At 49.2% G+C, this 25,879-nt stretch overlaps 11 protein-coding genes across 11 annotated transcripts; 6 read left to right on the top strand and 5 right to left on the bottom strand.

The window, feature by feature from the left end:
- Positions 1-1,834: 1,834 nt before the first annotated feature.
- FTJAE_13505 (VPS15 kinase) lies at positions 1,835-6,464 on the top strand (the record flags this gene model as incomplete). Its single annotated transcript, XM_037346656.1, has 2 exons — positions 1,835-2,048; positions 2,101-6,464. The coding sequence occupies 2 exons, from the start codon at positions 1,835-1,837 to the stop codon at positions 6,462-6,464; spliced, it is 4,578 nt and encodes a 1,525-aa protein (XP_037199478.1).
- A 521-nt stretch (positions 6,465-6,985) lies between these two features.
- Positions 6,986-7,950, top strand: FTJAE_13504 (u2 small nuclear ribonucleoprotein A; the record flags this gene model as incomplete). The annotated part of the gene is made up of 5 exons (XM_037346655.1): positions 6,986-7,064; positions 7,148-7,188; positions 7,236-7,496; positions 7,548-7,682; positions 7,735-7,950. 5 exons carry the CDS (start codon positions 6,986-6,988, stop codon positions 7,948-7,950), a joined length of 732 nt encoding a protein of 243 aa, XP_037199477.1.
- Positions 7,951-8,203: 253 nt separating this feature from the next.
- On the bottom strand, positions 8,204-8,888 carry FTJAE_13503 (uncharacterized protein; the record flags this gene model as incomplete). The annotated part of the gene is made up of 4 exons (XM_037346654.1): positions 8,204-8,496; positions 8,548-8,638; positions 8,688-8,773; positions 8,825-8,888. The coding sequence occupies 4 exons, from the start codon at positions 8,886-8,888 to the stop codon at positions 8,204-8,206; spliced, it is 534 nt and encodes a 177-aa protein (XP_037199476.1).
- Positions 8,889-9,638: 750 nt separating this feature from the next.
- FTJAE_13502 (uncharacterized protein) lies at positions 9,639-12,339 on the top strand (the record flags this gene model as incomplete). The annotated part of the gene is made up of 6 exons (XM_037346653.1): positions 9,639-9,818; positions 9,861-9,885; positions 9,937-10,218; positions 10,269-10,336; positions 10,387-10,558; positions 10,610-12,339. 6 exons carry the CDS (start codon positions 9,639-9,641, stop codon positions 12,337-12,339), a joined length of 2,457 nt encoding a protein of 818 aa, XP_037199475.1.
- Positions 12,340-12,520: 181 nt separating this feature from the next.
- On the bottom strand, positions 12,521-13,396 carry FTJAE_13501 (transmembrane 42; the record flags this gene model as incomplete). Its single annotated transcript, XM_037346652.1, has 4 exons — positions 12,521-12,853; positions 12,902-12,937; positions 12,986-13,082; positions 13,218-13,396. The coding sequence occupies 4 exons, from the start codon at positions 13,394-13,396 to the stop codon at positions 12,521-12,523; spliced, it is 645 nt and encodes a 214-aa protein (XP_037199474.1).
- A 648-nt stretch (positions 13,397-14,044) lies between these two features.
- FTJAE_13500 (transcription initiation factor TFIIA small subunit) lies at positions 14,045-14,516 on the bottom strand (the record flags this gene model as incomplete). The annotated part of the gene is made up of 3 exons (XM_037346651.1): positions 14,045-14,197; positions 14,261-14,432; positions 14,485-14,516. 3 exons carry the CDS (start codon positions 14,514-14,516, stop codon positions 14,045-14,047), a joined length of 357 nt encoding a protein of 118 aa, XP_037199473.1.
- Positions 14,517-14,871: 355 nt separating this feature from the next.
- Positions 14,872-15,671, top strand: FTJAE_13499 (PPA1-H+-ATPase; the record flags this gene model as incomplete). Its single annotated transcript, XM_037346648.1, has 4 exons — positions 14,872-14,929; positions 15,012-15,138; positions 15,196-15,504; positions 15,560-15,671. 4 exons carry the CDS (start codon positions 14,872-14,874, stop codon positions 15,669-15,671), a joined length of 606 nt encoding a protein of 201 aa, XP_037199472.1.
- A 304-nt stretch (positions 15,672-15,975) lies between these two features.
- On the bottom strand, positions 15,976-18,097 carry FTJAE_13498 (molybdopterin molybdotransferase; the record flags this gene model as incomplete). Its single annotated transcript, XM_037346647.1, has 3 exons — positions 15,976-17,642; positions 17,696-17,774; positions 17,828-18,097. 3 exons carry the CDS (start codon positions 18,095-18,097, stop codon positions 15,976-15,978), a joined length of 2,016 nt encoding a protein of 671 aa, XP_037199471.1.
- Positions 18,098-18,432: 335 nt separating this feature from the next.
- On the top strand, positions 18,433-19,017 carry FTJAE_13497 (rpp14 family; the record flags this gene model as incomplete). Its single annotated transcript, XM_037346646.1, has 2 exons — positions 18,433-18,643; positions 18,695-19,017. The coding sequence occupies 2 exons, from the start codon at positions 18,433-18,435 to the stop codon at positions 19,015-19,017; spliced, it is 534 nt and encodes a 177-aa protein (XP_037199470.1).
- A 10-nt stretch (positions 19,018-19,027) lies between these two features.
- On the bottom strand, positions 19,028-20,184 carry FTJAE_13496 (GPn-loop GTPase; the record flags this gene model as incomplete). Its single annotated transcript, XM_037346645.1, has 3 exons — positions 19,028-19,696; positions 19,743-20,068; positions 20,121-20,184. 3 exons carry the CDS (start codon positions 20,182-20,184, stop codon positions 19,028-19,030), a joined length of 1,059 nt encoding a protein of 352 aa, XP_037199469.1.
- A 497-nt stretch (positions 20,185-20,681) lies between these two features.
- Positions 20,682-25,477, top strand: FTJAE_13495 (lysophospholipase NTE1; the record flags this gene model as incomplete). The annotated part of the gene is made up of 3 exons (XM_037346644.1): positions 20,682-20,968; positions 21,019-23,936; positions 24,117-25,477. The coding sequence occupies 3 exons, from the start codon at positions 20,682-20,684 to the stop codon at positions 25,475-25,477; spliced, it is 4,566 nt and encodes a 1,521-aa protein (XP_037199468.1).
- Positions 25,478-25,879: the final 402 nt, after the last annotated feature.

The following is a 25,879-nucleotide window of genomic DNA, read 5'->3' as shown; positions in this document are numbered from 1 at the left end:
GAAACACATATGTCGGCTCCAGTCAATAGAAGCAACGAATCTATTGACAACATCTCAAGATGATGAGAACCTTTGCGCCAGATCATCCGTTCCGACACGAGCTCCGCGATTTATTCCATGTCTGAAGGAGGGGGCCTTTTTATTTACGGCACAATCTTCACCGTCCTTCCTATGTCGAGGCTATTTAGCCAGCGATGCGGCGCGAAAAATGGAAATCACTATAAGCCCCATGCCGCCATCAAGAGCAACAACACACATTGTTCAAGAATCCATTCTCTCGGTTCTGCATTAGGTACCAAGTCAGCGGAGGAACATTCAGTACGTGACTTTTCGTACTGGAAACTTTCGCCAACCGCTCAAAACTCGACCTGGCCTTCTTCCCGCCCTCTCCTTTAACAAAAACACACCCTCAACACCCATTACTCATCCTCTCCCTCTTCCTCTCAACAGACTGACATAGCCTTCTTCATACTCTCTCCTTTAACCAAAACACACCCTCAACACCCACCCCTCATCCTCTCTCCTTTAACCAAAACATACCCTCAACACCCACCCCTCATCCTCTCTCATTGACAACTGTTTCGCTCATACCTATCAGAATTTACATCTCCATATTATCGCTTTCATTTATCTTCTGTTCACTTCCCTGCACTTCCTCTGTGCACTTCGAAATCTTATCTTATGCCACGCGGCATATGGAAGCTCACACTGCGCCAACTGCAGGCAACCTCAGTTGCCTCCTATATGGGTATATATGCTGCCTAGGTACCTATGTTGTAAGTTATTTCTTTACCGGTTTTCTACAATTTACTAAGTCATATTCATAGTCCACGAGTCATGTTCAGACAGAGACATCCATAAGAAGAACCGTTCGATTCCTTATACTTTCTCTCTTTGCTTCGAACGCTATCTCCTGCCACGCGGCATATGGAAGCTCACACTGCGCCAACTGTAGGCAACCTCTGTTGCCCCTCGTGGAGCTATGTAAGAAGTTCTACCCTTGATGGCTTTTGCAACATACTAAGTTACGTGCTTAGCTTCAAGTCAACAAAGAATAGTATTACGACGAAGGAGTCTAACAAGGCCAAGGCCCAGAACAAGCGGGTCGAGAACCTTGCCAACAAACAAGCAACTAAAACTCGGCATACCTTGTCCTTGAGATGATGTGCGAAATAGCCAGTATCAGGTCCGCTAAATAGACATTAAGTTTACTCGAGACAGAAAGGCTTGTCGCTCATAGTGGGAGCCATACCATAAAACCTTGATATGTGATTTTCGCTGGGTTGTATTCGTGTCCTTTCTAGCAACGCGGAATTTCTGTTCGCAAACATTTATTCCAAGCGCCTTACAGCAGTAACCATAAGTTTGATCTAGTGTGTCTGTGTCGTCATATGTTAATGGCTAACTGATTAGCTCAATTGCATAAAGGTACGTTGCTAAATGCTAGGAATGGAAGACAAGCGTCGGAGAACATGCTATTAAACTATTCCGCCCCGCCTTATTAAAGACAGGTGGGCATAGCTTGATTTATAGGTACCTACCTACCTAGGTACCTACCTGAGGTAGCGGGGCACCTTCCTCCATTCCTTGGATGACGCTCCCTTGGTGTCATGGAAGCTGGACTTAAACCCCTACCACCGGCAGCCTTCAATTTGCTCTTACGTACTCGACATTGAAAACCCAAATCTTAGCAACTCAATCACCCATCGTGACTTAAGCGCTACCTCATTTCCCAGTCGACGTACACCTACCATTTCACTCTTTCAAAATGACGATAGCTTCGTGCGTGGCCGATCGATAGCTTTCACGATTCCCCTAGGCCCGCCACCAAATCATGGGTCAAGGGTTCTCCCTCGCGACGCCGTCTGTCGGCTCCGCAGGCATCGATATCTCGGAGCTTAGCGATGTTCACTTTGAGAAGAGCATAGGAAATGCGAGGTTCATGAAGTCTATTCGCGGGCGTCACGAGAATGGTCTAGTGCTTGTCAAGGTCCTGGTTAAGCCGTACGCCGACGTCAAGCTACAGCAATACAAGAAACAGATAATAGGTAACCTTCGGGCGTTTTCGACACCCTCCAGAGATGTTCTAACCAAAATCAGAGCAGAGTAACGCGATAGACAAAATCCCCAACACGCTCGGATTCCAGCGCATTATCGAGACCGAGACCAACGGCTATTTGGTCCGCCAGTTCCTTTACAGCTCACTATACGACCGAGTCAGCACTCGACCGTTCCTCGAGGACATCGAGAAAAAATGGTTGGCCTTCCAGCTGCTTTGCGCTCTTCGCGATTGCCATGCACGCGATGTCTACCACGGCGACATCAAGGCGCAGAATGTCCTCGTGACCTCGTGGAATTGGCTGTACCTCTCCGATTTCTCCTCCGCCTATAAGCCTGTGATGCTCCCCGACGACAACCCAGCTGATTTCTCTTACTTCTTCGATACATCAGGCCTCCGAACCTGCTATATCGCCCCCGAGCGCTTCTACGCTTCTGGAGAGGCGCCGCCGAAGAATGCGAAGATGACATGGGCAATGGACATCTTCAGTGCTGGTTGTGTTATTGCGCAACTGTTTCTTGAGTCGGACATCTTCAGCCTCGCACAGCTGTACAAGTATCGACGTGGCGAATACGACCCTGTGATTACGCATCTGAGCACCATCGCAAACAAGGACCTCGCCGATATGATAGCCCACATGATTCAGCTTGACCCCGAGAAACGATACTCAGCAGACCAGTACCTAGAGTTCTGGAAAGGCAAAGTATTTCCACACTACTTCTACAATTTCCTACACCAGTATATGGAGCTCATAACAGACCCTTCATCTGGCAACAGTCCCATGTCAGGCACTTCGAAAAATCTTGGAGAAGCTGATGATCGAATCGATCGTGTATTTTACGACTTTGATAAGATCTCGTATTTCCTTGGTTATCAGCTTGAGAAACGTACCTCAGACGAGCTTCAACCGCCTCCTAGGCTGAGCCTATCGCATTTCCCAGTGAGGCTTAACATCCCGAATCACAACCATACCGTATCCTCCGAATTAGAGCCACCAGAAGATGATGGAACGTTGATATTCCTGACGCTGATCGTGTCTCAACTAAGAAACACTGCGCGAGCATCTTCACGAATCCGCGCATGTGATGTACTTCTTGCCTTTTCAGAAAGACTGACTGATGAAGCCAAGTTGGACAGAGTTTTGCCATATCTCATGACACTTCTCGTCCCAGATGAGACAGACCTAGTGCTGATCGCGGCTATTCGAACCATTACTCAACTTTTGCAGCTGGTGCAGACAGTCAATGCATTCAACTCTCATGTCCTGGTAGAGTATGTATTACCTCGAATGGAAATCGCGTTGGGATCTAGATCAAGGGCACCCAGTTCCTTGGTCAGAGCAGCTTATGCTTCTTGTCTCGGCAGTCTTGCGACTACTGCACAGAGATTCCTCAATATGGCATCAAGCCTTCGAGCTGATGGCTCGATGCCTATTACCGATCCTGAAGTCGAACCTGGAGCGGATGCCAAGGCCAACTTCGAGAGCGTATTTGACAACGCTGGGCGACAGCTTTTTGAAGTCCTTGAGAGCCATTCAAAACAATTGGTAGAAGACCCGGACATTTCGGTTCGCAGAGCATTTTTAGCCTCCGTACCCGAGCTATGCCTCTTCTTTGACCATCATTCAAACGATGTCCTCCTTACTCATCTTAACACATATCTGAACGATCGAGATTGGACGCTGAAATGTGCATTTTTTGATACGATCGTCGGCATCGCAGCTTTCATCGGAAGCACGAGTTTGGAGGAGTTCATGCTCCCCTTGATGATACAAGCCTTGACTGATCCAGAAGAGTACGTGGTACAAGCCGCTCTCCATTCGCTTGCTCAGCTCGCTGGGCTTGGCTTGTTATCAAGACCCAAGGTGTGGGAGCTAGTTGACCTCATCAGCCGGTTCACGATGCACCCAAATATCTGGATCCGCGAATCTGCAGCAGAATTCATATCAATGTCGGCGAGGTATTTGCCACCTGCTGATATCAGGTGTAACCTGATGCCCCTTGTAAAACCATTCCTGAAAGTGGAGGTTCTCTCTGACTTTTCCGAGCTCAACATACTTGATGCTCTCAAGAGGCCATTGGCTCGAAATGTCTTTGACCAAGCTATAACGTGGGCCTCGAAGACAGAACGTGGCATCTACTGGAAGCCCCTGCAACAGCTCAAGCCATTGTTGTTCGGCTCCAAAGGGTCAACATCAAGCCGTACCTCTCGGGACTTGATGCAAAGCTCCATGGGGCGAGTGGCTCGAAATGACGAAGATGAGCAATGGTTAACGAAACTCAGAAACCTCGGACTCAAGCATGAAGACGAGTTGAAGCTTGATGCCCTACGTGAGTTCATTTGGCGTCTAAGTAAAATAAAGGCGCGTGATACTTCTACATCGGATGGTACCGCATCCAATGGTGTAGTATCTCTCAAATCATTAGGAATCACTCCTCAGACGGTCTTCTTCAATGACGCGCCACTTCGAGACCCCAATGCAATCGTGGATCTTGAACCACCATCGGAACCTTACACAATTGCAGATGCCCTCTTGGACGCCTCCATGACTATTGATGACTCGACTGGCGGAAAAAAGAGGGTCAACAATAACCGCCGCGTTCAAAGCGTCGGACCGCGTTCATCACGCCGGCTCCTTTCACCAACTAGTGCTGGTCGAACGCATACTAGAGCACCTTCCGCAGGGCAGCTGATGCAGACAGCCGACGATGGACCCTCTCAAGGAGGTTCACCTTCTAGAAATGCAGTGCGCCATCAGGCAAGTGCCCTGAGTCTCCTTGACCGCAAGGACAAGAACAAATCGATCGCACAAACTGGCACCACCGACGCGAATGCATTTGGTGAGGTTGAGGGCCCTTTTGCTCAGACCTCAACCGATCAGCAAGCTTCCTCTGAAGGGAATGAAGGCGACACTACCGGCTCCCGGGTGTCGAAACACAGTTACGCAGGTAACGACCCAAGCATACAAAGAATGTTGGATAACATGTATGTTGATAATTTCCCTCGTGATGTTATCGAATTTGGGCCAATGGTCACGCCGATCAAGAGGAGCAAAGCAAGTCGCGCCAGCGTTCAACCTGGCGAGGAACCTTGGAAGCCAGCCGGACAACTTGTTGCAACGTTTTCCGAACATAAAAGCCCCATCAATAGGGTGTTACCATCCCCTGACCATGTTTTCTTCATCACTGGTGGCGACGACGGCACTGTGAGAGTTTGGGATACGGCTAGGCTCGAGCGAAACATTACACACCGTTCTCGTCAACTCCACAAACACGGAGATAACACGCGGGTTGTTGCCCTCTGTTTTGTAGAGAACTCACATTGTTTTGTTAGCTGTGCTTCCGATGGTACCGTTCACGTAGTGAAGGTTGACACTGTATCTGCTGGTGGCGTTATTAGGTACGGCAAATTGCGCGTCTTGCGAGAGTATCAACTACCAGATGGCGAGTTCGCGGTGTGGTGTGAACATTTCAGACAAGAATCGAACTCGATTCTTGTCATCGCTACGAATCGCTCAAGGATTCTTGGTATCGACTTGAGGACCATGAGTCTCCTATATACTCTCGAGAATCCAGTGCACCATGGAACGCCAACTTGCTTTTGCGTGGATAGGAAGCGCAACTGGCTTTGCGTGGGTACTTCTCATGGAGTTGTTGATCTCTGGGATCTGCGTTTCAAGATGAGGCTCAAGGGTTGGGGTCTGCCAGGCAAAGGGTCAATCTACCGAATTTGCATCCACCCTACTAAAGGCCGTGGCAAATGGGTATGCATTTCTGGCGGTACTGGACAAGGCGAGGTGATGGTTTGGGACCTGGAGAAAACCGTCTGCCGGGAAATTTATAGAACGGGAGGCAGCAAGGATGGACTCAAAGCGTACGAGCCATGGGACGTGGATGAAGATAAGCGAGAAGGCATGCTTGGACGATATGCTACTAACATCGAACCCAACGAAATCGCCAATGCCGATCGTGGAGTTCGTGCAATGGTTGTCGGAACCGCAACTACAGAAGACTCGAGAGACGTGAGGCACGCCTTTATCGTCACTGGCGGATCAGATAAGAGACTTCGCTTCTGGGATCTATCTCGGATGGAGAGCTCGTTCATCTACAGTGGACTGTCCCCAGATCTACCTAAACCGACTTACACGACCTCCCACCCAACAACGGCACTGACGTTGAACACGGAGCGTTTTCCTAGACAAGCTCCAACGGCCCCCAATGCTGGTTCTGGATCTAGAGCCAAGTCATCGACTGCCCGACCACCTCGATCGACAGTTATATCCCTTCAGCAACAACAGTTGCTGCAGTCTCACGTGGATTCTATTTTAGATGTGGCGTTGTTGGAGTTCCCCTATATTATGAGCGTTTCGGTGGATAGGATGGGCGTCGTCTTTGTGTTTCAGTAGAGTCGGGCTACAGCTGGTGACACGATGCAATCTATAAAGACATCAAGAGCAATCACCTTTTAGTTTGCTGGGAGCTTGTTTCCGGATAGAACAACTAAGCAAGAATTACATTATCATCCACTGCCAAGCTTAAGCACATTGGAGTTTGTCCTATCAATTGTAGTGTGCGGAACAGTAAGAACTTCTAAAATGGTGCTCAATATACGTGAACTTTTTCGAAAATTCCGAACCACTCCCCTATTCCGTAATTGACTGGTATAGATATGTTGTCAAACTTACCTGGAGTACGGAGCACTCAAGTTGAGTCTATGGTGGCTGGGGCCTGTGTGCCACTCTAAGCTCAAGCCACACGCGACACCAAAATTTCCCCCACGCCTCGTCAAGTCGCAGCCTTGCCTTACCATAAATCAACACTACCGACATTCGCACGCCCTTCCAAACAGTCTCCAAACTCGATCACGCAGCGAGTCAAATCCAAGCAATTTCGTCTCTGAACCCGAGGTAACGGCCCCAAATCCAAGATGCGGCTCACCGCCGACCTCATCCGGGATTCCCTATCCTACCTCAACCCGCTCAAGGAGCGAGAGCTTGATCTTCGAGGTGCGTTTTGAAAAGAGCAGATGCTACATTTTTGATCTCTAGAGAGCGCAGAGTTGATACAATCGTCTTTGCGGCGTGAACAGGCCACCGAATTCCCGCGATTGAGAACTTGGGTGTCGCTGGTGTAAGTTACAAATTCTCTGCCTTATTGCTCTGTTGCTAACAGCTTAGCCTCACGATGCCATCGACTTCACAGATAATGACATTCAAGTACTGGGAAACTTTCCCTTGTCGCCTCGCATAACGACCCTTCTCCTCGCACGAAACCGAGTTTCAAGCATTCAGCCCTCTCTGGCTAAGGCCATTCCCAACCTTGCCAACCTGGTGTTATCGTCGAACAACCTGACAGAGCTTGCGGATTTGGATGCCCTGGCGTCATTCCCCCGCTTGACGCACTTGGTGCTGTCGGACAACCCCGTTTCCAAGAAGGAGGTCAGTTTCAGGCGTGTCCACTGATGCAGCAATTGCTGATGCATGGTGCAGAACTATCGATACTGGGTACTATGGAAGTGTCCTTCCGTGCGGTTTCTTGACTTCGAAAAGGTTAAGGAGTCCGAGCGGGAGAAGGCTCGCGAGCTCTTCGGAACCGAAGAAGAGCCAACAGCCCTGGCTTCGAAGGTATGGACATCGCCAATAATAGAACAGTTGCATGACGCTAACAACGACACAGATTCAGGGTATCAAGACCACAACCTTCAACACCTCGACCGACGGCTCGGACGCGCCCTCCAAGCTTTCCCGAATAAAGCTGACGGACGCCGAGAAGAAGCGACTACAGGAGCGTATCAAGAAGGCTACCAGCCTACAGGAGATTATCGCGCTGGAGAAGGAGCTGAACGAGGGACGTCTGCCTTCTGGTATTCACGGAGATGCCATGGAGGAATAAATCTTGACAACTATGATGGCTGTGTACCACTTGTTTTGGGGGTTGCAGAAAAAATGCTATGGTTATTTCGCTTTCACATTATGGCTATCACCCCACCCTAAGAAATGGAATTTGATGCCATATATCAAGATTGTCATTTGGCTTGTGATATACATGATGATAGACCGCTTTTATCCTCGTTTTTTAATCCAGCGGACTATGGACAACCCTGCCAACGCCTCTTTTTACCATGAGCAAGTGAGCAATACTATAACTAACCAGTCATTGCTACATCCCCATCTCGGTTCGCACCAGAAGCCTGTCTGAACTCCAACTCAAGCTGCGAGTTCGGGTCATCTTGCCTATCATGATGAGCCACGGAGTTGCCGTTCACAAGAGGCTTGCCAACGCCGTTTGCCAGAGGAAACTCAAGCTTCTGATTGGTATTGTCACCTTGGAGACGTGCCTGCGTGGCCTTAGCCTTGGCCTTGATGTTCTTGTAGGGAACAGTCTTTGGTACCACGTCTTCAAGAAACTCAAGGTTGTCGTGGTGTGCAACAGCGCTTGCTATTGAAGTTAGAAAGGGCTGCTGAGTCGAGTAAGAGGGAGCTAACTTACCAACATCCTTGTATTGGATGTTTCGACGAGGTTTGCGGTCTAGCTTGGCTTGGGTATGTGACTCTTCTGCAAGATGCTGAACAAACATTTCCTATGCTGCATAAGTATGGCAGGGTGAGAAATGGGTAACGAGCACGTACGGCAGCGAGAGTTATCACGAAAGCTGCATTGTTAGAGCACAGACCGATATCTGGGTCTTGTGCGATGATCTTTTTAACTCTAGAGACTATCATCATGTTAGATTGGGACTGGGGAGTATGGTCAATAGGTAGCTTACGAGGGAGCTGATTCTGGCCTGTAGGCTCCTTTCGAGGAGGAATAGCAGTGGTGTTATAAGGCATGGCGGTAGTCGAGACAGAAACTACTAGAAAATGTGAAAGAATTAAGTAGGTCTGGGTGAGTTAGAAGAGCCAAACAGAGGTATCAATGCTTGAGGTGGATGGGTGAGCGACGAAGGCCAAAGTTGAGTACAAGGGATAACAAAGTTGTTGGAGTAACCAGAAAGTACAAGGTAGAATATATGGGAGAGAACGAAGATAAACAGACACCAAAATGAAGTAGGTACACAGTGAATTCAAGATTGAAAATGACACTTGAACAGGAAATGTGAGCCGTACCTTGACTACAAACGGATTCTCCAAATTGAATCAGGGGTTGCGATTCGTTTGAGAGTTGGGAGTCGAGAATGAAGGGAGTATGAGGAATATGTTTATGTAAGAGAATAGCAAACGTTTTATATTGCTATCAATGGCTGATAAGTCGAGTTGAATGTGAAATTACTGTTCTTGTGAAGTCAAGATAAAGTGAACGAAGAATGATATTCACTAAGGTAATGAAGTCCTGTCTGAGACGCGATGCTGCAACCACTAAACGCGATACTGTGGCTGAACCGAAAGCCACATATTCAGCTGTCAGCATCCCTGTTGGTCACTACGACACTCACCATAGAACAACGTTTACGAAATAGCCTTTACCAAAGGAACAGCTCTCATTTTCGCCTCGCTAGCATTTTTAATCCGTCAATCCAATCATCCCGACTTGCGCGACTTCAAAGATAGCGGTTGAGCGACAATGGTCGACTGGCCTGAACCATGAGCGTGCGACAATCATCCTTCAGCTTGGCGCCTCCTGGACCTGGACTTGAAAGACGTCCTTCGGTGGTATCGCGTTTATCCTCCGTCTTTTCGAATGCAGATCAAGAAACAGGGAGTACGGCACGGACAGGGGCTGGACTTATCGAGGAGGAGATTGCCGAGATTAAGAGATATGAAGTATGTTGTGGGACACTGGATATGCAGCTCTGTGCTAACTAGCTGGACCAGGACTTTACAACAATAGGTATGCGACCCGATCGGCCACAACACGGACTTGGATACTGATATACGGTAGACTGGGTGCAAGATGCGGCGCGAGAACAAGCTAAGCGTAAGGCGCGAAGAAAGCAAGCGGCCGGCCTCTACGATAAAGGACAACCTGGCTGGCGATATCAGCTGTGGAAGAGTTATGATGCAGCGCAAGCCTGGATCGTGGTAACAATCATTGGTATTGCTATTGGCTTGAATGCAGCACTACTCAATATTATCACGGAATGGCTCTCAGACGTCAAGATGGGCTATTGCGAGACAGGCTTCTATCTGAATGAGAACTTTTGCTGCTGGGGAGAAGAGAATGGTATGTGGTTTCCAGGGTATAGCGACATGGATGATGCTGATACCGAACAGGCTGCGATCAGTGGCACAGATGGACTGGCTTCGAACCCTTCAACTATTTTATCTATTTTGTCTTTGCAGTAAGTGCCAGCCAGGTCTCCATTCGCATTTGTGCATACTAACGGCATAGACCCTATTTGCTTGTGTTGCGGGCACCTTGGTCAAGTCTTTTGCACCATACGCCGCCGGTTCGGGTATTTCTGAGATCAAGTGCATCATTGCCGGGTTTGTTATGAAAGGCTTCCTTGGATGGTGGACCTTGATCATCAAATCAGTCTGCCTCCCTCTAGCTATCGCCTCTGGTTTGTCGGTTGGAAAAGAAGGCCCAAGTGTACACTACGCCGTGTGTACAGGAAATGTGATCTCTCGGCTTTTCGACAAATACAAACGCAACGCTTCTAAGACTAGGGAGTTTCTGAGCGCCTCGGCAGCTGCCGGCGTGGCTGTCGCCTTTGGCAGTCCTATCGGCGGCGTGCTTTTCTCTCTTGAGGAAATGTCGAACCAGTTTCCTCTCAAGACATTATGGCGAAGCTATTTCTGTGCCCTGGTAGCGACAGCTGTTCTCGCTGCTATGAACCCTTTCCGAACGGGCCAACTGGTCATGTTCCAGGTCGAGTATAAGAACGACTGGCATTTCTTCGAGCTGCTATTCTACGTCCTGATTGGTATTTTCGGAGGTCTCTACGGAGCCTTTGTGATTAAGTGGAATTTGCGGGTTCAGTCATTCAGAAAGAAGTACTTGAAAGAGTATGCGGTTCTCGAAGCAACTTTACTAGCAGCGGGAACTGCTATTATTGCCTACCCCAACGCCTTCTTGAGGATAGACATGACAGAGAGTATGGAGATTCTCTTCTCGGAATGTGGACGTGGAGAATCGTACCACGGTCTTTGCGAGCCTGACAAGAGATGGTGGAACGTAATTTCACTGTTCCTGGCGACGTTCCTGAGACTTTTCCTGGTTATACTATCCTATGGATGCAAGGTTCCCGCCGGTATCTTCGTTCCTTCAATGGCCATTGGAGCGTCCTTCGGAAGAACAATTGGAATCCTTGTTCAAGCTATTCATGAGGCCAATCCCACCAGCGTCTTCTTTTCCGCATGCAAACCTGACGAGCCTTGCATCACACCAGGTACATATGCCCTACTAGGAGCCGCTGCAGCACTCAGTGGCATCATGCACATCACCATATCTGTGGTGGTCATCATGTTTGAGCTCACAGGTGCTCTGAACTATATTCTCCCCACCATGATCGTCGTCGGAGTCACCAAAGCCGTCAGCGAATTGTTTGGCAAGGGAGGCATCGCAGATAGGATGATATGGTTCAGTGGAATGCCATTCCTTGACAGTAAAGAGGAGCACAATTTTGGAGTTCCTGTTTCAGCTGTCATGAGAACCTCTGTTGTCTCGATGCCCGTTCATGGACTTACCTTGGGCGAGGTCCAGAGCCTCCTTGCTGATGATCGATACCAAGGCTTCCCCGTGGTGGAAGATAAACACACCAAGGTACTTGTTGGTTATATCGGTAGGACGGAGTTGCGATATGCCATTGATAAGATGAGTCGAACCTCACCGTTATCAGAGACTGCAAAATGCACATTTGCACCATCGTCGGCAAATCTATCCAGTACATCGCTCAACAACATCCATAGCGAGTCGTCTCACTCTTCAACTCTCGACTTTAGCCGATATGTCGATGCAACACCCGTCACAGCTCACCCGAGACTACCCCTCGAGACTGTCATGGAGTTGTTCCAAAAGATCGGGCCTCGAGTTATATTGATTGAATATCATGGCAAGCTCACCGGTCTCGTAACCGTCAAAGACTGTCTGAAATACCAATTCAAGGTCGAAGCCGCCGAGAACCCCAAGGATGATCATCGTATCGAAGAGGGGCAAGAACAACTTTGGAACCTCTTTCAAAGAGCCGGTAACTGGTTCTCTGGTCGAGTCTCAAGATACTCAGGAGGCCGAATTCGCCTGACAAGCAGTTCTGGAGGTGAGCGGCCACTGGGGAGAGGGCAAATATTAGATGGTGACGAGGAGGTGCTCGATGAGGGTGTCGAGCTGGAGAGTCGGCGGTAACTGTATGACCATGTTGATTGTTTACCTTTTATTATCTGTTACTATAGAGACGTGCATGATAACTGGTGTTCGGGACTGAATCTATTTTTGAACGTATGCGAAATGTCCCACTTCTATCAAAGATCCAACAGCAGGTCTCCCGTGTCATTCCACACCACAACTATTTGACTAGCCAGGCTGTCTATCGTGTTCTGTCATCCGACTCCCTACCCAAATCAATAACATCCTCATCCTCATCCCGCTGTGCTCCATCATCTTCAGTCGGCAAAGGGACATAACTCGGCCCTTCAGCAGCGGCCGCAGCACCAGCATCTTTAGTCTCATCTTTCCGTCCCACGATGACATTGCCTGCGACAAGAAGTGCAGCACCAGCCCACCACAAAGGAGGAAGAGCTTCTGAAAAGATCAAGGCGCCTAGGACAGCGGTAACCATGAAGTTCGTGGATGTATTCATGATGGAGACTTGGGTTGTGGATGTACCACGGGCCAGAGCCTGAGTAAACAGCGTCCACATCTGAAGCATGTAAGTGAGTGATCAGAGGTTCGACTGGAAGTCACTTACAACACCATTAAATGTTAAATTGAGGACAAAGAATATCTGAAGGTTTAGTTGTGAGTCAAGTCAGAGCAAAAGAGATCAACTCACGCCTCGAACGAGATATTCGACTATGTGCTCATGAGCGGATAGGCCGATCAGTTTCGCAATGCTGTCGGACAGGTTGGTTGTGAGTTGCGTAGTTGTCCTGAGTAAATTAGCATCATAATCTTTTAAGGCTACCTCTTTCCAGCGCGAGGTCTCCATGGTGCGATCTGCACTATACACTCGGAATAGCCTCTACATAATCGTCACGATAAGAGAAATATGTCCATGTACTTACAACTTTGCAAAAACTCCATTGAAAGCAGCACAAGCACCACTAGCAACTGCAAAGAACATCCACTGCGACCGCAGGCTCCAATTACTTGGTGACGGCATCTCAGGGGATGACTGTTTCTTCAAAGGCGATGAAGAATGAGGTCCAGCTTCTGGCTTCTGACGTTTACTTGTACGGAGCATGGTCGTCGGAGTCTTCGGACTTCTTAGGTTGGTGAGAATGGAGGGCCCCTTATGATGATGGATTGACTTGGCATCCATCCTTGTTAGAGGCCGAGAAGTGGTCCTTTAGTGGGGGACCGCCTGTCTTACTAGGTACCTAGGCAGAGTCGCCCCTGGTTGGAGACGTTTTAAGAAACCAGCCTGCAAACTCGAGGCTTTTGATCCTAAATAACAATAAGACTTAGGTAACTTACCTAGGTAACTCAAGTCATTTAGGATGAGTTTAGTATAAGTTTAGTATATTTTTTGCTGAGTTTATTTTGACACCTTATCAAGGTCTGATATTTTCTTGCTCCATGAGAGGTCTGCCAATGCTGCTGTTATCTCACTACTAACTCAATAACATACAGTCCAAATAAAGCAATTTGATATCATTCTTGACTAAACTTCTGTTGACTGTGCATAAATTCAACTCTAGTTTCCTAGTACTGAGTCTTGTGCTTCACTTCTTTCCCACGAAAATCAATGTCCTGTAGTTGTACCCCGTAAAGAGCCAGGTTCCGAACGCCGCCCAATGCTGAAAAAGCAGAATTTCAGTAGTTTCCCAATTTGTGAAGGTTGCAAATCCCTTTCTTCGTGTTCGATCGTGCGCATTCATGAGTCGTTGACTTATTGTCCCTCGCCAGGCTTCTTGGCGTTGCAGCTAACAATCTTGACCTTGTTCGCCGTGACGGACTGACTCCCATTGTCCATTTTGAAGGTTACATTCTTGATCAAAAAGGTCCAGACTTCGTCGCAGAATCGGTAGGTGTCAAGGCTTCCCTGTAGAAGAGGCGGTTAGTTCTAGTCGAAATACGTGCGCCGAGCTCGGAGGTATTCGCCCACCTTGAATTGAAGTCTAGCTTTTACGTTCTTCTGAAGAGCCTCAGTGATGGCCTGGTCAAAATTGCTCAGAATCTTCATAGCAAGTTGAGGGTTGATGCGCTCGTCGCTGATGAGATCATCAAGGGTATCTGTCAAAGCGAGGCCGATGCTGCAGTGAACCATGTTAGTCAGGCTGTCGCATAGCAGCGCATAGCAATATGGCGCAGTACCTGCTTCGACGGTACAGCTCATAGAAAGATTGCGCTCCGGTAGCCATGATTTCGGGTTTTGAAGTTTGGGCGCGAAGGAAGTCGGTCGTTAAATTGCTATTTTCGGTTTTGGGTGGTTGATAGTTTGTCGAAGGCAAGGTTCATGAGATGCATCTGCCTCGAGGGATGTACAAAGCGGGAATGACTAAGCGCGCCACAAGCCACCAGTCAGCCTCGCATCATGTGACGTCGGTCCCAGTTATTCCAGTTGCCTGCTTGCTGGACACGCATCGCAGCTTCAAGGTACCTTGAAACAGGAGCTCCTTCAAGCTCAGAATAAGCCACCTTCATCCGACCCGACGCTCACCATCGCCAACACATCAACCCCTGGATCGCCGAGTTAACAATTCGAATACCGTTGCAATGAGTCTGTACTATGGAGTGGGCGGCATTGGGTCGTTCTTGACCATCGTTGGAGCTTGTACGCGAAACCCGTTCCCCATAGGCGTTGATACTTAGAAGGCTCCATTGTGCTTTTTACTGACTATGATGCTGTCGTGTAGATATGCTCTTTACCGGAAGTGGCGAGTCCTTCGATATTGGCGGTTTTCTCGAATCGGTTTCGCCTTATACATGGGCAACGCTAGGAATCGCGCTTTGTATCGGTCTCTCTGTTGTCGGCGCTGCATGGTGCGTATACCCTCAATCAACAATCCTTATAGCACAGCTCTGACGCATTGGCTCCAGGGGCATCTTCATTACCGGCTCGTCGATTCTCGGAGGTGGTGTTAAGGCCCCTCGTATCCGAACCAAGAACTTGATTTCTATTATCTTTTGTGAAGTTGTCGCCATCTACGGCGTCATCATGGCTATCGTGTTCTCGCAAAAAGTCGAGAACGTCTCTGGAGCCGAGCTCTACTCTGCCAACTCCTATTATACTGGATATGCCCTCTTCTGGTCTGGTATTACCGTCGGCATGTGCAACCTTGTCTGCGGTGTTGCCGTTGGAATCAACGGTAGCGGTGCTGCTCTGGCCGATGCTGCCGATCCTTCACTGTACGTCATTATCTAAAATCATCATAACTTAGACCAACTACTTATACGTCTCTAGCTTCGTCAAGATTCTTGTCATCGAGATTTTCAGCTCAGTGCTCGGCTTATTCGGTCTGATCATTGGTCTCCTGGTCTCTAGCAAGGCCCCTGCCTTCGGCGAGAAGAAATAAACCCGTCACCTATCCATCACTTACCTTAGACATCATCAAGCCCGGCGGGTTTACCGACGGCACCACCTTGTGTGTTCAAAAGAGACGGAGCGTGTGCATGCATTGCGCCAATAATATTTGGTCAGGCGTTTGGAAGATTGGCTTGGGAGGACGTATCTTGGCTGTACCAGTACCAGTATCATATGGAGGTGGAGGCGTACATCACGATGAGATTTGAATTACATGTTACTAAAGATCTTTATTTTATGCAGGAATGTGCATTGTATGTCTGGCCGTAGCTCATCACTGGGAGTAGGACCAACTTCTAAGCAGCCTGCACAGCGCTCAATAGCAAAACCTCAACCTTTGACCCCTTCTCCAGTTTTCCTTTTCCACTAGGCAAAATGACCAAGGCGTTAGCTGACCTCAAGCTTCCGACCTTGGAGCTGCGTTGTCCTCCAGTACTGGTAGCTGAGAGAAGCCCATCCTTGCCAACTGTGACCACAGCTCGATGATACTCGGGTCTAGGGTCAAGGGGGAAATCGTGCGAGATGATAGCAGGTACTCTTGGGAGACCCTTAGTCGAGGCGCCAGACAGCTTGTGCAGTGAAGGGAGCACAAACAAATGGAAAGTGACCAGAGCCGAAGCTGGGTTGCCGGGAAGTGAGAAGATGGTCTTGGTAACACGTTGGCCCGAATTGTCCTTGACAGGAACTGTGGCAAAGGTGGTTGGTTTTCCAGGCTTCATAGCAACACGCCCGAAGTGAATAGTGCCGCCAAGAGAACGCTCAATCGTTGGTTTAAGGAGATCGAGCTCGCCCATGGAGACACCGCCGGTGGTAATGAGAAGATCTGCACGTCTGAATCCATCACGGAGGGTCTCCTCCAAAGTGCCGGGCTTGTCACTGGCAATGCCGAGGTCGATAACTTCATAACCCCATTCCATCGCTGCGGACATGAGAGTAATTCGGTTGGTGTCGCGGACTTCGCCAAGTTTTAGATCACCCGGGCGGTTGTACTCGACGATCTCATCGCCAGTCGACAGTACGGCTACCACAGGACGACGGTAAATCTTTGCTTCTGAGACTCCGACAGAAGCGAGAAGACCGATCTCACCGCCCACACCGCTGATAGTCTCTCCCTTGTTGAGGATAACTGTGCCTTGTTTGACATCACTACCAACTTCGCGGATGTTCTCCCCCTCCTTTACTCCGTCGACTTGAATTTCAACTTCCTTCTCCTCCTTGCCATCATCTGACATTGTTTTAAGGACAGTATCCTCAACCATAACAACAGTCGTGGCACCAGGAGGCAAAGGGGCCCCTGTGGTGATTCTAGCCAGTTCTCCCTCATTCAAAGCCCCGATCTCACCAGGCGAAGCATGAGAGATGGCTGTTACTGGGAAGATGCCCTTGAGCTGGCCATCCTTAGGGGCCACAACTGCGTAGCCATCCACAATACTGGCGCGGAAGGCCGGAACATTCTCCCTAGCCTTCACGTCTTCTGCCAGAACTGAGTTGATGATGGACTGATCAACTGGTGCTGAGATAACCTCCGGTTCAGGGGTATGCTCTTCGATCAATGACAGGGCTTCTTCGACTGGCAGCATGGGGTAGGGCGATTCTCGGTACCTACGAGAAGGTCCAAGCGCAGGATCATTAGAGAGAGTAGTTCCGGGCTTTGTGTGTCTCACGAGATTTCCATGCCCGTGACCGTGACCATGGCCATGGCCGTGGCCGTGGTGATGATGACCGCATCCACCGGCAGCTGTAGACTGAGTATCTCCGCCCTTGAGGCCTGCTTCAGCTTCCAGTTTCTTAATTCCACCAGAGTGAATAGCTCTGGAATTGCTACCTGCAGCCTGGATACAGGCATGGGGTAGTGTCTTGACGATGGCCTGGAGGTTCTCCCTGGCGCCTTTGGGTGAACCAGGTAAGGTCACAATGATGGACGAGTTACGGACTCCTGCTACTGGACGTGACATCATTGCAACTAAAGATCTTGTTAGTACTATCTGGTACGATACTGGAAGCGATATTGCTTACAGGGTGTGACTGTGAGAGACGCTGCTAACATGCCATGAACGAGGCCTGGCGCTTGCTTATGAAGTAAGGGAGTGACTGCCTAGATACGATTAGCCCTCAATGGCTCATAAAATATCTCTATTGAATGCCTACTTCTGGGGTAGAGTCTCCAGTAGAAAAACCAGTTCCGCCAGTAGTCACAACGAGGTTGACGCTTTCGGGGCCGTCGGTCCAGGTAGTTATTTGCCGTTGGATAGCGAGCACATCATCCGAGACAATCTTTGTATCGTGAATTTTCCACTTCCCATCACCTTCATCTTCCAATACTTGGGTGAGTATAGGTCCTGAAGCATCAGCAGAAGCGTCCTTGGCTGCTGTCGTCGAGACGATAAGAAGCGCCGCTTTCAAGGGACCGGAAGCCATGGTTATTACGCGAAACGAGTAACAATTTCTGAAGAAATACGTTTCATAGAATAAAATATTACCAGTACCTGTATATCTTTGTCAAAAGATACAGCTTCTACAGGGAGAGATGAGTATATATAGGTAGTAATTGAGTTCATCAACTGATGACGGCGGGGAAGCTCCCTTACGGCCCCGCTGGACCGCCCCGGTCTTGGTGGGGCAGACCCCGAAGCCGCTACAGTAAACTTCCACGGAGATGCAAGTTGACTTCTTCAGTCACAAGTCTTTGTTCGACTTCTTTTTTTCGCCAACATCCACAGCATCACTCGATCTTTCACCGCCGCTTCCTAAAAATGGTGCGCATAAAGGAGAGGTATCTTCTTGTCAACATTGTCTACCTGCCAGACCCTGCAAAGGCTGCAAAATCAGATTTACCAGACTTCGTTCTTAACCACCAGCCAACCATCGAAAAGCTCACTCCTGGTGCACTTATCAGGGGCATCAAGGCTGAAGTCGCGTCACTTTATGGCGACTGTGGATCTGGAGCTTTACTGAACTGCTCAGGTGAGCATTGGATTGTAAAACTGAACCGCTTCGCATTCCTGACATGTCTAGTGAAATACTTGTCCCTAGCAACCTCAACTTTCATCCTACGATGTTCAAGGGCTCACTATCAAATGCTCTGGTCAACATTGACCTTTATGGATCATGTTCCCGTCAAAGACGGACGGCCGTGTATCTTTCGCGTTGTACGCGTCAGTGGGACAATCCGCAAAGCTGAGGAAGAAGCTATTCGTCAGGCCAAAAGACTCATCCTTGCTGCAAAGGACGATACAGACTCCCAATCTTCTCTCAGCCTCTCGCTACGTAATCAGGATGAAATGATTCTGGACGTCAACGACGCGTCGAGTGATGAAGAAATGGATGATGCGGATTGATGAACGGGTATCATTTTTTTCTTACTACCTTGATCCCACTGTCCTTTGGGACTGTCATATCTCCAAAGTCAGGGTCCATTCCACCCGCTGGAGCAAATGGTTCGCTTTGGTCCAGCTCCATGGCCTGTTCTTCTTGGATGCGAGCCTGCTCCTCCTCTGCCTCACGCTCCAGTTGGTCATATTCCACCTTTTGATCAATCCAGCGCTCCTGGATATCCTGCACCTCTAGCATAGACGACTCACTCCTCATGGCGACCGCCCACACTGTGTCGTTGGCACCTTCAGCACCACCAAAGACGTATCCACCGGCACGATCAATGACACGAAGAATGTGCATCATGCTTTTCTTGTTTTCAACCGCCAGGACTTCGTAACGCACCAGACCGTAGCTCTCGATCAGATTTGCGATAGCCTCGTTCAACTTGCCAAACTTTTCGCTCCTCAAAGCGGGCGATTCTGATTCGAGATGGGGCGTTAAATATGTCAAGTCGTCTACGTCTGTGTAATAGTCGAGGTTGAACGGGAGCTCGTCATACTCGGAGACTTTGTCGATCTTCGAGAGGATGTTTATATGCGGCATGTCCATCTGGATCATGGCTCGGAGGGAAAGGAGGACGTTCGACACGTATAGCGAGGGTTGCGTTAGACAGAAAGAATCCGAGAGGTGGACGCAGACAAGCTATGCACGGTCAGTCGCTGGGGTTCCATGGAGGGAGTCTACCAACCCTGTATCCAATCTTCTGGAGTTTGTAGAAGATATTCCGTAGGGAGTTGTGGTGTGTGTATAGTTCCACCTGTCCTGGGCAGTCAAAAAGAACGTAATCTTCACTGAATTCTTTCAGTCCCTCTTCCAACCACTCGAAATTATGTTCCAATTCTTCAAGGGCATATAAAATGCCACCATTAGGTCCTAGCTTGTCATCTTTCATAATTTCCTCGAGTTTAACTAGGTTGCGAATATCGAGTGCCGCAGGGTAGTTTGTATGGTCATTGGCAGGATCGAGGTTTACGACTGAACAGGCTCGCCCGATGGCGCCCAGGAACTGGTGCACTATATCGGTCAGTCTACAGATACAGAAGATTCAGTGTCTTGGAGTACTCACTGCCATCACAGTAGGTACTCTTTCCAGAGCCTGGGCTGCCGACGACGAGTTGCGCAAAGGGCATCTGAAAGGCTATCGTAGGGTGCCGAGCTCAAGAGCGCATGATCATGTGGGATGTGGCAGCTTGGCACGAGACAAAACAGGCTTCTACCGTCTGTTTTCAACGATTAAATCGACTTGGGGATCGCGATCGTTATATCGAGAAAAGAATAACTTAGTGATGGCTTATCCAAGCAGATGCACAAGGTGACGGCACCAACGGGTAGCCCCTCCACTACCTGCCCACGCGGAACAAATTCAGCGGCTCGCCCACCGTCTCTCAGTGGGGTGGGGCCTGAACCGGCCAATCCTCGGCACCTAAGCTCCCCTGTAGCTCCGCACCCGATCACAAGCTAAAAGCTTGCACGCGCAGAAGCAGCCACGCTCTTTTTTCCTTTCCCATGTTCATAAAACCTCTACCTCCAATTTTCTCCCTTGCTCCAAAACTCTCCCTCCGCTTCCACGCGGCTCTTTTTTCTACAGGATGCTACGGTATGATGCGCAGCAGCCTCATAACCAGCCATGGCATCTGATCCGTCAAATGCCGCCCAAATGGCCGGCGACGTCGCTGAGACTGTCGCCTATGCCCTCAGCAGCTCCTCTCCCTCTATCGTGAGCACCATGCCTGCTGTCACCGCCCATGAGCCTTACACATGGTTTGGCCTCTTTGGGTGGTTGATATGGTTTCTTCTTCACATCACTTCCACCATACTATATTGGGTCATTCGAATTGCGACTATCAATGTCCCTTCCTTTCTATTCCACTTGTTCTCTACAAGCTGGACTGTTACCATGAACGCTACTACACTGTGCGTTGACCAATAATCTCTTTCGTTTCGTAACGCTAATCCTCCTATAGCATGTTCATCATGGCAGCGGTCGTGTCGGCCGTCAGTTGGGTTGTCAGGTATCGCATCCTGAACATGTACTCCCGGCTGCCACCGGAGCCACAGCGCAAAGAGCCGGACATCGATCTCTTTCCAGACACTCACGAAGGTGGTACTAAGTCCGGGTTGGCAAACTACCTAGATGAGTTCTTGAGCGCTATCAAGATTTTCGGTTACCTGGAACGGCCCGTCTTCCATGAGTTGACTCGAAGCATGCAAACGAGGAAGCTCATTGCTGGCGAGACCATCAACCTCGAAGAAGAAAAGGGCTTCTGTATCGTCGTCGATGGCTTGGTAGAGATCTTTGTCAAATCAAACCGGAGTCCGCGCGCGGCAGCAGCCTCCCGGGGACATCTTGACCTGGACTCTTCGGATGAGGACGATATCGCCCCTGGTCAACAGACATACCAGCTTCTGACAGAAGTTCGGAATGGTGCACCCATGTCATCCTTGTTCTCCATCATGTCTTTGTTTACAGAGGACGTTAGGCTACGGCCTAACGATGATCAGGAGGACTCTTCTTTGCATTCGGCCAAAAGTAGCGGCCTTAGACACCCGACCTTCGAGAAGCCTCATCTTAGACGTGTTCCTTCGGATGTCAATATGTCTATGCCGGGCACACCTCAGTCTCGGAATGATATGGAGGCGGATGAGAAGAAACCCGAAGGCCTTGGTGTTTCTGGCTTAGAAACCGACCAGGCTGCGATTCCTGCCATGTCACTGGATAGCGATACACCTCCACCTACTAGACCGCCCTTGCCAACCAGGGCAACATCTGGCTCGGCTCACCCTGACATCATTGCTCGTGCTACGGTTGATACAACAATTGCAATCATCCCAGCGAGTGCGTTTAGAAGACTCATCAAAATTTACCCAAAGGCAACCGCACACATTGTACATGTCATTCTCTCAAGATTCCAGAGAGTCACACTTGCGCAAGCATTCAACTATCTCGGCTTGACTAGCGAAGTATTGCAGACAGAGAAGAGCATGATCAAGTATACAGTGTGCCAGCTCCCCAATATTCTACGAGGTGATGCCCTAGAACGTCTCAAGGAGAAGTTCAAGCGCGAAAGGGAACGTACAGATGAGGATGATGACACGAAGGGCATTGCACTGCACAACTCGGCCTCAACTCATCGGCGAAGGTCAAGTACAACTCTTCGGAAAGAGGCTATGCTGCAATCAATGACCAAACTTCGGACGACTTCGGTTGTCACAAGCACCATTGCGCCACCTCGCGAACGAACTTCTCCCCACACACCGAGCCCTGGAGATCTGCTGTCTAATACTCAGTTAGCTCGAGGGAATTCGCGTATGTCACCAGCGGATCAACGATCCATTTCGGGGGCCTCAATGAGACACCCGGGCGCGAATGCAAAGGATGATAGATTTTTCAATGATCCCTTTGATTCAAGGAGGCTTGGTCGCATGACGATGGATCCGCGAGAAACTGTGGATGAAGACAATCTCTTCCGCGCTTCAATCTTGGAGTGCATGTTTAAGTCACTTGGACTTGATGCCAATGGAAGTGCATCTCGCGAGCCCGAGTCCATGGAAGGCTCTCCTAGACTTGTGTCGCTCGACCATCGACGGCCAAAGTTTTACAGCCAAAACAACGCATTCGGTTTCATGCCTCCTTACGATGGCTCTGTTGACGGCGAGACCGAGTCGGTAACTTCTGGAGGAACCGCTTTACATGCTCCTGTGAGCGCTCAGGGTCTTGCGAGCGACATGAAGGATGAGGTTGAGATCGTCTTCTTCCCCAAAGGCTCTGTTCTCGTAGAGCAAGGAGAACGAAACCCTGGTTTGTACTATGTCGTCGATGGGTTCTTAGACATTGGTACGACTGGTGAGGCAGATGCCCACAACATCTTACAATCTAACGGATTTGGTTCATCTCAACCAGCTCCTTCATCCCCAGATCCTTCCGAAATGGGTTCTTTTCCCAATCTGGCTCGGACCGAAGCTGCAAGAGATCAGGTCGAGACGCAGCAATCAACATCGAAGAAGCCTCGTCGCAGCATTGCCTTGGTTAAACCGGGTGGACTGGCTGGTTACATCGGAAGTGTGTCTTCATACCGATCTTTCATCGATGTTGTCGCAAAGACGGATGTCTATGTAGGCTTCCTGCCTCGCGCTTCGCTGGAGCGGATTGTTGACCGCTATCCGATTGTTCTCCTCACTATGGCCAAGAGGCTTACCAACATCTTGCCCCGCCTGATTCTACATATTGACTTTGCTCTGGAATGGGTTCAAGTCAATGCAGGGCAGGTGCTATTTCACGAAGGTGATGAAAGCGAGGCGATTTATATTGTCCTCAACGGTCGCCTTCGGTTGGTCCAGGAGCGAAAGGGTGGCAGTGGCGGCGTAACGGCTCTGGCAGAATACGGACAAGGAGACAGTGTCGGTGAGCTCGAGGTGCTTACAGAAACTGCTCGCCCAGGGACTCTGCATGCTATTCGAGATACGGAGTTGGTGAAGTTCCCCCGAACACTCTTCAACAGCTTGGCACAAGAGCATCCAAACATCACCATCAAAATTTCAAAGATCATTGCATCACGGATGAGGGCAATCGTTGACGAGACATCCAAGTTCTCGTACAAGGATGCTAGCACCAATCCAAAAACTTTGATGCGCAAGTCCAATATGAATCTACGAACTGTAGCGATCTTGCCTGTTACCGCCGGTGTACCTGTTGTTGAGTTCGGGAACCGCCTCATGAATGCCCTGGCGCAAGTCGGTCCAGCTAATGGGGCTACATCCCTCAACCAGGCCGCCATTCTCAACCACCTCGGCAAACATGCTTTCAATAAGATGGGAAAGCTCAGGCTTTCGCAATATCTTGCTGATCTGGAAGAGAAGTATGGCCTGGTTGTCTATGTTGCAGGTAAGCAATAACTTGTTTTCTTTCTTCAACCATTCCTTTTATGATGATAATATCACACATAGACTCCAGAGGCAAAGCCGATGTTGGTTCTATTAACTCTAATTTTTTCCTGACCTATTCTCGTTACAACTTGTTTTCTGGACCTTTGGAAAGAGCCTTGAGCTAACAGATTGGCTCTAGATACGAACGTCAACTCGCCGTGGACACAGACTTGTATCACGCAAGCTGACAGCATCCTTTTGGTTGGTCTTGCCGAAGGATCACCAGCTATTGGTGAATACGAACGCTTTATGCTTGGCATGAAATCTACCGCTAGAAAAGTGCTGGTCTTACTTCATACTGAGCGTTATTCACGGCCTGGGCTGACTCGAGCTTGGCTGCAAAACCGAATGTGGATCAACGGTGGACACTGCCATATTCAAATGGCTTTCAGAACAAACGAGATGCCAGTCCATGCCCCCAAGAAACTTGGTCAAGCACTCAAAGAACGTGTTCAGGTCTTGCAGGCTGAAATTCAAAAATACACGTCTCGCAAGGTGCACCACACGCCGTACTACTCACCCGATTCTCCTTACAAGGGCGACTTTCATCGCCTGGCACGACGACTATGTGGTAAATCCATTGGACTGGTTCTTGGCGGAGGCGGTGCTCGCGGCATCACTCAAATTGGTATCATCCGAGCCATGGAAGAAGCCGGAATTCCTATTGATCTCGTTGGAGGAACTTCGATTGGTGCTTTTGTTGGCGCTCTGTACGCCCGGCATGCTGATGTCGTGCCTATGTTTGGATTTGCCAAGAAATTTGCCGGGCGAATGGCCAGTCTATGGCGGTTTGCTCTTGATCTGACGTATCCCTCTGCATCTTACACCACTGGACACGAATTCAACCGTGGTATCTTCAAGGCTTTAGGCGACACGCAGATGGAAGATTTCTGGCTCGAATATTACTGCAACACAACCAATATCAGCAAGAGTCGAGCCGAATTCCACACCAGTGGGTACGCGTGGAGATATATCAGAGCATCCATGTCCCTCGCGGGGTTACTCCCACCTCTGTGCGATGAGGGCAGTATGCTACTGGATGGCGGCTACATTGACAATCTGACCGTGTCTCACATGAAGGGTCTTGGAGTTGACATAATTTTTGCCATTGATGTAGGTGCTTTGGACGATGACACGCCGCAGACGTATGGTGACTCACTTTCTGGTGCTTGGGCTTTTGTGAACCGATGGAATCCATTCTCGTCTCACCCGAACCCACCAACCCTTGCAGAGATTCAGGGGCGGCTGGCATACGTGTCGAGTGTTGATGCTCTGGAACGTGCAAAAACAATGGCTGGGTGCATTTACATGCGTCCACCAATTGATGACTATGGAACTCTTGATTTCCACAAATTCGATGAATTGTACCAACTGGGATACAAGTATGGGCAGGAGTTTTTTAACAAGATGAAAGAGCAAGGAGTCTTGCCTTTAGTAGAAGAGACAGAGGCCAAGAAGGCCTTGAGACGTACAATGGCACCAAGACGAGCGAGCATATAACGTATCATGTTCGCTTGGACTTGATGAGCGTTGGTGATATTTAGCATTCCGCTAGAGTAGAGGCGTCTATTCTTAGAGTACAGAGCTCGATCTAGACAATTATTTATGCTACTTTTGAATCATCTGATGGGGCCTTGGTACTGCAATATTACGTGAAGATGCATTCTCCCGATGAGAAATTGCTTTGTGAGCGCTGAAAGTGAGGAGAAATGACGATATTGGTGACATCATTTCGGGCCAGGTCCTTCTATTGGGCCCTGGCACGTCAAGATGCCAACCCCCAAGGCACGTCACCCCCAACTATGATCCTTGTCCAAGTTAAGCTTGACTTGAGAATTAAGCAATGACATTCGATCCTTAATGCTTAAGTGGCCCCGGAGATGCAAGCCGGCAATAGTGGCG

This window comes from Fusarium tjaetaba, assembly GCF_013396195.1.
Source record: "Fusarium tjaetaba strain NRRL 66243 chromosome Unknown NRRL66243_c0000429, whole genome shotgun sequence".
NCBI lineage: Eukaryota > Fungi > Ascomycota > Sordariomycetes > Hypocreales > Nectriaceae > Fusarium > Fusarium tjaetaba.
Note: the sequence above shows the minus strand (reverse complement) of the source record. Positions and strands in the feature narration are given on the sequence as shown.